This window comes from Lygodium microphyllum, chromosome 18 (assembly GCF_053477565.2).
Source record: "Lygodium microphyllum isolate KBCC chromosome 18, Lygodium_microphyllum_v1.1.10, whole genome shotgun sequence".
Taxonomy (NCBI): Eukaryota; Viridiplantae; Streptophyta; class Polypodiopsida; order Schizaeales; family Lygodiaceae; genus Lygodium; species Lygodium microphyllum.
Window position 1 is genome coordinate 104,277,999 of NC_141152.1, and position 9,410 is coordinate 104,287,408.

Consider the following 9,410-nt stretch of genomic DNA (forward strand, 5'->3'; position numbering starts at 1 on the left):
TTTCTTAGTGTGCCTACAATTCATGATATGTACTTTTCTTTAAAGAGTACATACATGAATCTCAAAGATTAAAGCTAGCTTTCGAGTCTTGATTAAGGATACAAAGAAGTCAACTAGTGATGATATGATTAAGGAGATTATTTATTGGCTACTAGGAAATGGCAAAGTTGTATTAAACAAAAATAGCAATGTGCTTAGTCTAGATGATGTGGAAGTTTTAGCATAACTTCTACTTTGAGTTAAGAATTTATTGCTTTTCAACATATTGGAGATTTGAGGGATTACTCAAACATTTATTACTTTGCAACATATTGGAGATTTAAGGGGATAAAACAATCAAGACACACATGTTGCTTAATTAGTTTTTAGTTCTATGCTCCTTTAAAAGTATTTTCATTTTTCTTTTGGTTGCTAGAAGTAGATGTTGATGTCTTAATTTGTTTAATCTATTTTGATCATTAGATGTATGTTATTGATCCTAACTTAGAAGTGATGACATTCTCTATATAATTTTCTAGTTAAAAATTTATTGTGTAATTTCTTGTTTGATATTAGCATGTTTAAGAGTAAGGGAAAAGTAGATAAAGTGATAAGGAAAAAAGAGAATTCCCACGGAATTCCCTAGTTGAAAGTACATATAATTAGAGAATGCAAAAAATAGCAAAAATGAGAGTTTTCCTGGTGAGAATACCTAGGGAATCACCTTTAGAATTTTTTTCATTTCCTATATAGGAATTATTCCCTACATAGAAAATTTTGTATTTTCCTATGTAGGAAATATTTCCTACATAGGAATTTCCTATGTAGGAAATATTTCCACGTAGGAAAAGTCTTATGTGATTCCCTACTTATTCTCACTAGGAAATGTCCCATTTTCCCTAGTTTTTACTTTCCCCACTTATATGTATTTTCAACTAGGGAATTCCATGGGGAATTCTCTTTTTTCCTATATGGGGATCGATTGAAAGTTACTTGTGTATCAGTCATTAGGTGGTGCTAACACAAGGAACTTTCAATCGATCCCCATATAGGAAAAAAAGAGAATTCCCCATGGAAATCCCTAGTTGAAAATACAAATAAGTGGGGAAAGTAAAAACTAGGGAAAATGAGACATTTCCTAGTGAGAATAAGTAGGGAATCACATAAGACCTTTCGAAAATACAAAATTTTCTATATAGGGAATAATTCCTATATAGGAAATATTTCATATATAGGAAAAAATTTCTAGAGGTGATTCCCTAGGTACTCTCACTAGGAAATATCTCATTTTTCCTATTTTTTACATTCCCTACTTATATGTACTTTCAACTAGGGAATTCCGTGGAAATTCTCTTTTTTCCTTATCACTTTATCTACTTTGTCCTTCCTCTTAGACATGCTAATATCAAACAAGAAATTGCACAATAAATTTTTAACTAGAAAATTATATAGAGAATGTCATCATTTCTAAGTAAGGATCAATAACATACATCTAATGATCAAAATAGATTAAACAAATTAAGACATCAACATCTACTTCTAGCAACCAAAAGAAAAACGAAAATAATTTTAAAGGAGCATAGAACTAAAAACTAACTAAGCAACATGTGTGTCTTGATTGTTTTATCCCTTAAATCTCCAATATGTTGCAAAGTAATAAATGTTTGTCTACCCTCTTCTCTAAATTTCAACATGGGTGGTCGATAGATATCATCATATGATGGTATACGTATCACTCCTATTGATACTCAAGTGATCAAATATCATTAGTTAGTATAACCATTTCAAAAAATGACTCATTATCAACATAAGAAAGCTAGTAATACCTAATTCTTGGCTTGAAGAAGTGTTAAGGCAAGCAATCTCAATGTCTTCCTTTCTTGCATTGTCTCTTGTGTCATCTTTAGTAACTTGTTTACCTATATATACATAGAGTTAACCAAAGCTCACGATAATACAAGGTTATGAAAAATTTCAATAACACAAAAGAAAGTAATTAGATATTTTGTATCAATTTGGGTCACCAAATTTGTACAAGTTTTTGATCCTTAAAGTTGGTACCTACATCTTGACTTGAAGAAACATTATTGCAAGTAACCTCCTGATCTCCCTTTCTTACATTACCTCTTTTTCCACCTTTTGTTGTTCTTTAATCTATATTTATATATATACACACAATTACTCAAAGTTTAAAAATATGAATAACTATGAACATTTTAAATTAGACAAAGAGACTAATTAAAGCTAGTTAATCTCAAAATGAATCACCTAATAAAGCAAGATGTAAAATATGTACAAATTTTAATTTTCAAAGTTTAGTAGAAATAAAGACATATACCTGTATCATGATTTGAAGAGACATTAGGGCCAATGACCTCCTTAGCTTTCATTGTTCCATTATCTCTTGTACCATCATTTGTGATTTTGTTACCTTTATGTACACATAATAAACCAAAGTTTAGAAACATAAGAGACATTTGTAAAACATCAAAACACGCATTTGTAAAACATCAAAACATCAAAACACACATACCTTTTTTGCCCTGTTCTTTACACCATCTGATAGTGATAGTAAATTGAGTAGGTGAAAACAAGGAATTCATTGTTCATACTTTTATGGGCTCACCAACTTCTCCTTCTGGTTTGAAGCATCTTACAGACTTCCTGTTGAATAGTCACTGGCTGCGTGGGCACTGGCACTGGCTCCGGCTCCTCTCTCCATAGAGTCTGCTGATGGTGAAGATGATGATGACTGAGGAGGAGCCACTGAGTATAAATAGGTTGAAAAATGGGGAGCAATAAATGCTGGTCGGCCAGCATTAATGCTGGCCGACTGGTGCATAAAATGCTCCACTGGCATAAAATGCCACACTAGAAAAATACCTAAAATACCTAATAAAAATGCCCAGCCCAGATCAAGCTCAGACTCACACATGAGCTGACAAATACTCTGCTAACACCCTCTCTCAGATCATGGGTGATCTAATACAATACAATAGTACAATGAAAAGGGATCAGAAACTATACAACATAGAACCACCAAGTAGAACCATGGATACCCAAGCAATGGGTGATCAAGCCACCACCAAGGTGTCTCGGAGAGAACCTGATGTCGATGTTGATCGGACCAAACACCTGAAAATAGAAAAGATCATAGCATGTCTCTGTGTTCATCACCAATGTCTTGCAGTAGCCTACAAGACCATCCTGTCAAAAATGTCGTTGAACATATGTGACCATGGATTCCTCGCCTTTGGCCAGACCGCCAAAGTGTCCCCTCATGTGAGCACCAGACAAAAGCCTCCCGCTCTCTGTCAGAGAACCAGCTCATCATGAACCTGGATGTCGATCCCAGCTCCAAGATTTCATTCCGCCAGACTGAAGTCGATGCATCAGGGACGTCCCTCTCTGGAACCTGTGCACCTGTATAAAAGTATAGATGAGGCGCAACTGCCCCATCTGAACACCCGCTCACACTCACTCTCTGGCACAAGAGAGTCGTGAGGAATGACCTCATCACCACCACTAGAAAGCAGCCGAGGAAGGGGCCACCAAGCCCTTCCCGCGATCCGAAGAAGAGGATCCCTTCCGCGCCTTGGACTTCACCTTGGCCGGAGGATCGGAGTCTGATGAAGGAGAGGACACATCGGTAGAGTCAACATCCCGCTTCGTCTTCTGCTCCGTCTTCTTGGAAGCCGCTAACGTCTTGCAGTCCTTCCACAAATGTCCCTTCTTGCCACAATGGTAACACTGGGCCTTCGACTTCTTCTTCCCGTCATCCCTCTTTAAAGCTACATAAGCCTCACCTCCATAATGTGTCGGAAGCCGCCCCTGTAATCTCAAGGATGTTTCATGCAACTTATCATCAAGGCTTCGGAGGAGCCATATGGAGAGGAGAAGAAGAGAAGTAGAGAAGAGATAGAATTTAGAGAGGAAACACAGCCAGAACACAAGCACAGATTGCAGAAAATGAGAGTTCATATGCAATATAACCCAAAATCTGATCAATAGAAGACAAAATCTACTGCAAAAAGGCAAAAACTCAGTCAAAAATTGCCAAAAAACAGCAAAAACGGCCTGAAGTAACAGTCACCCAGCCACGAGAGATGCTGAATCAGCAAAACGTAGGCTGTAAACTAGAGAAAAACAGGTAGAAAACTGTCGCAAGCAGCTGCTGATGGAAAACGTAGGCAGTAGAGGGTGCGTAGGCAGCAGGCGATGGCAAAACTGCAAAAAACGCAGGCTGAAACAGCCCCAAAACAGATCGCCTGGCTACGACAACAGTCGCCTGATCAGCAGGGGTACAAAACAGTCCTGAAATCAACAAGAAAACACAGCAGGAGCACAGATCCTGAAATCTGATACCATGTCAAAAGTGGAGCAGCGGTGAAAGCATAAACGTGTGCTGAAATAAACTGCTGAAACACAAGACAAAAAGAGAAAGAAAGAACACGATACAGATGAGAACTCAGATGTATGCACGGGAAATGGAATCCATATATCTGAACACGAGACAGTCGCATACAATAGTGAGTCACTGGTTGCGTGGGCACTGGCACTGGCTCTGGCTCCTCTCTCCACAGAGTCTGCAGATGGTGAAGATGATGATGACTGAGGAGGAGCCACTGAGTATAAATAGGCTGAAAAATGGAGAGCAATAAATGCTGGTCGGCTAGCATTAATGCTAACATGGGTTCATAAAATGCTCCATTGGCATAAAATGCCACACCAGAAAAATACCTAAAATACCTAATAAAAATGCCCAGCCCAGATCAAGCTCAGACTCACACATGAGCTGACAAATACTCTGCTAACACATCATTATCACTTATGGGACCATAGGCATCTATGGCTAGACAAGTGGCAATGGTACAAAGCATTCCAAGAGCTGCAACTGTGATCCCATACATGGCTGCTAGGGTATGGCTGACATAGATGGCAACAGCAATAGCAAATATTGGAACAATTACAGACTTGTAGCCAAGTGCCAAACCAAATATGACATTGGTAGCAGCTCTTGTCGTGCAAGAATCAGCAACATCCTGGACTGGTCTATATGTATTGATGGTGAGATACTCTGTAACGTAGCCAATTACCAACCTTGCCCAAAGCCCTACTCCAACACAAAAAAATAGTTTCCAGTTTTGAACCATATTTGCACCACCGTTAGGATCATATATGTAAAATGTGGATGGTAGTGCCAGCCAACAAACAAAAGTTGCACCGAATGTCATTAAGGTGGTGGATATCAGCAACTGTCTCTTCAGTGTAGATTCAATATCCCTTAGATTTGAGATCTCGAACACATCAGTTGCGAACAAGGTTGTGATGAGGCACACCACAATGCCCATAGAGCTAATGAGTAGAGGGAAGCACATAGCAGTGAAGTCATGATTTGTGCCAAATGATGACATAGAAGCCACAACAAGAGATGCGCAAGAAGCTTCAGCAAAGGAGCCAAGCAAATCTGAACCCATTCCAGCAATATCTCCCACATTATCACCCACATTGTCAGCAATGATCGCTGGATTTTGCGGATCGTCCTCTGGGATATTCCTTTCTACTTTTCCAACAAGATCTGCTCCAACATCCGCAGTTTTGGTATAGATTTCACCTCCAACCCTTTCAAATAGAGCCACGGATGAGCATCCAAGCCCATAGCCAGTGATGGCCTCAAAAAGGCCCTCCCAATCATCCTTGTAATAAAGCTGGAGCAGTTTTATAGTGATGTATAAAACTATGAGGCCATTAGCAGCAAGTAACAAACCCATCACCGAACCTGATTGGAAGGCGATTTTGAATACTTTGCCTATCCCTTTTCTGGCTTCCAAAGTTGTGCGAGCATTCGCATATGTTGCGATCATCATGCCCAAAAATCCCAACACTATGGATGTCAAAGCTCCCAATATAAATGCAACTGTAGTGAAAATCGCTGTAAAGAGAGCTGGGGCACATTCCTGCTTTGGATCGTATCTACAAGGCTGGGGCTTAGTACTGAACCCCTTCACAGATCCCAGGAACAAGAAAATGACACCAGCAAATATGCCCATGAAATAAACCAAATACTTGTACTCTGTCAGCAAAAACGATGTGGCTCCTATGGATATGGCTTGCTGAATTTCAGCGCATTTCCTAATAGCTGCTGCATCTGATTCCTCATCCAATCTATCCTCCTCGTCATAGACTGATGATCCATTGACGATGTTGTGACTGTGGGTCCACTGCACTTGTCCAATTCACAAGTGCATCTCCATTCTGAAGTTTCAGGCACCCACGATTCGCTGTGCCTCCCCATATTATTCCCACAGGACTAGGCTTTTTCTTGCCTTCCTCAAGCATCAGTACCAGGCTGCCACTGTCTCCGTGCATGTCAAATGCGTGCTGGTTCTCACCCACAATCAGGAAATAAGTGAAAAAGTAATTGCCCTTCTCGTCATTGTACTCAAAGGCATATGCCATGATGCTTCCTTCTGTTAGCCCTGAGCTTCTGCCAACTTTTATTACCCTCCTCCCCATGATGCTGTTGATGCTTGCTTGCAAGTCAATAGTTATAACATCTCCCATCTCACCTACCCCTTTGATAGTAGTTGTGACTTTGGAGACATCAAAATTGTCCCCGAATGGAATGAAAGCACCATCAGCTCGCACAAATGTCTCTGCCCCGTGAGCAAACATCATCAAGTATCAATATTGTCATATCAAGAAACGGAAACCAGAATTCTTCTTTCAACTCATAGAGAAGTTTATAAAATGGACAATAAAGAATGCCTTAATAGAAGACAGCTCAAAAACAAGTAGCAAAGAGGGAAACTTGGATTCACACTTGTAAAAATGCCATACCACCGCTCATCTGTAATAAAAGATGTTGCCCTTTCCACTGCACCCAAATAAACACCAAGTCCAACATTTGGAGGCAATGGATGGAACATCTTCTGGTTGGGGTAGTCCAAATCAACCGCAACATGTCGATTTGTCAGAAACCCAACCTGACGAGTCCCTGTCCTACTCTGTACTATGGCTCCAAGTATACCAAATGTCTCCTGACCTGCAACCTGTGAAATTCACCAGAGAGAGAAACATATCAGAATTGTCAAACTAGTAATGATGCAACAATTATTTACATATATTGCAACTAAAAATGTGCCAATCTTCACCTCTACAGTGTAAAAAACACCATCAGTTGTTGAATTGATATATGATGAAGCATGTACACACTCTCAGCATTTCTCAAAGTTTATGGAAAGGAGGGGAAAAATGTGCGTAAAACATCTAATGACACCAAAAACACAAAAACACATGAGATGGTCATTTCTACTTTCTATACACAAATATGGACATCATCATGCTGCAATTGAATATATCGGTAAACAAAATGATGATAGATTCGAGAGTGATGCCCCTCGAATATCAATGTAGACATATCAATCTGCCACTAAACTGCACACTATCATAATGCATCAAATGCCCTCATTTGATATGCTAGTTTATACAACTCAATTAAATAAAAAATACTAAACAGTTTGTTAGATCAATACAAGACATCAATCTTGATTACATAAAAGGGCCTACAGTTGATCCGAAAATTGAACTAAGACCACAAGCATGACATCAAAAGAGTAGACACATCCAGATTATGACCATGCTCTAAGGCTATGCAACTGATCCTTGAGACAATTTAGAAACTTGGTCGTAAGATGCACACCTCCAAAACAAACGTAAAATTATAGAATGACTAAATTTCAAGACGAGTAGTTTGTATTCAAACTTTGAAGTTATTCACTAGCTTTTTACCTGAGATCTTGGACCGATGGATGGGTCATTGCCCCTTAAACCTTCAACCAGCTCTGTGTATACCTCTTGCTTAGGGGTTGCGGCTAGAATACCAAAATAAGAGAACTCTACCACATCAACATCACACCATATGCCTCCAGCTGGTCCCCGAAATCATCCAAATGGGTATAACTATAATATTTCTATGTCAGCTTGTCAACTTAGATAATGATTCAGCACTTTTACAGAACTGGACTTTTCTCCTGCACATTACTCATGGAAAACCAGGCAAGGAAACTTCTCTGAAAAAGGGATCATGAAGTTAAGCAAGAAGTCCACTACATTGAAACTAATATTACCTGTGGATCTTTAGTTGACATCATAACGCTTCTCATGTACATGCAATCTAGGCAGTTATTGCTTAAACTTGATCATAGAATTAGAGGCCATAAAACCACATGCCATGGGTTTTAGAGACAACTTCCTTCACCTCAAGATAAGTTGGAAGCCTCAGGCACTCTTGAAGCCATGCTTTATGAACCTTCCGAGCTACAAACACAATGATTGCAGGAGTACTTGTTAAATGGCCCTGCCTTCTGCAGAATCCCACTGCTGTTCCAAGGCTGACTCTGCGTAGGCGCTTGCTATGATATGCTCGGATAGTCATGACATCCAGAAGTGTCGAAGCTTGCCTGCCATTGGGCACCCTTTCACTTATGTTTGAGTTTAGATCCTTTTGTAGACCAAAAAAGAAGCTTTTCCTTTCTTTTGCTCTAACATGAGGCCTATATGCAGGAGGCCATATGAAATAAGCAGCACTACCTTCCGAATGGTGATGAGCACAAAATGCCAATGCTTGCAATGTAGGACCATCTTCTCCAGGAAGATGACTAGAGTTCCCAGATGACATGGAATAATCATGATCTAGTGCTGAACTCTCTGATACAGGTGAAGAGGAACAGCATACCCATGAATGATGAACCTTTGAGATATCGATCTCCTCAAAAGGCCTACAAGAACAGCATTTGATGTCTCAAACAAAGGTAATTCAAGAAAATAGGTAATTCAAGAGAAGTAAATGCCAAAAGATCACTTTGGGTTGTCTTGGCCTTTGTTAATCAAGCGCACACTGCACAGATAAGGGCGGGATTCGCTATGAATCTATTAATAACAAATTTCAAAATAAAGAGGGTTTCCTTGTCATCTGCAGAAAGACCCGCCTTCTGGGCACATGTGATATTCGATGAATTGCGTCTGAATCGCCTCATATTTTTGGTTTTTTCTGTTTTGGGTTCTCCATCAAGAAGCCATGGTCATCATCAAGAAGACAGCAGGCCTCCTGTCCCTGCCCTGCCTCCACACCCAGAACGTCAAGACTCATTCAATCTGGAGGATAGACAGCATCCTCGCAGAAGGGTTGGGGACAATCATGGAAGAGCCAAAGGCCTTGAGCCCTTAGACCTCCATTGATGCTGTGAAATCATCAGGAGAGAGAGCAGGTAATAATGATGATTGCCAGAGTAAGAAGGCGCACAGCAATTTCGTGTCCCAGGGCTACCTGCTGCCTCGCACAAGGGTGCCCACCATCCAAGGTCGACAACTCTGTTCTCTCCTGAGGCTGATCTCATTTGCAAGGCTCAATGTAATAAGTCGCTTGCACG

The 9,410-nt window shown here is 40.0% G+C and overlaps 1 protein-coding gene and 1 pseudogene across 1 annotated transcript; both read right to left on the reverse strand.

Annotated features, from left to right (window-relative positions):
• Positions 1 to 4,763: 4,763 nt before the first annotated feature.
• On the reverse strand, positions 4,764 to 6,155 carry LOC148021217 (pyrophosphate-energized vacuolar membrane proton pump 1 pseudogene; annotated as a pseudogene).
• LOC148021218 (protein NARROW LEAF 1-like) lies at positions 6,119 to 9,017 on the reverse strand. Its single transcript, XM_087698221.1, has 5 exons — positions 8,878 to 9,017; positions 8,239 to 8,759; positions 7,771 to 7,913; positions 6,791 to 7,031; positions 6,119 to 6,635 (listed from the first exon to the last, which is right to left on the reverse strand). The coding sequence occupies exons 1-5, from the start codon at positions 9,015 to 9,017 to the stop codon at positions 6,157 to 6,159; spliced, it is 1,524 nt and encodes a 507-aa protein (XP_087554347.1). The 3' UTR covers positions 6,119 to 6,156.
• Between the last annotated feature and the right edge of the window lie 393 nt (positions 9,018 to 9,410).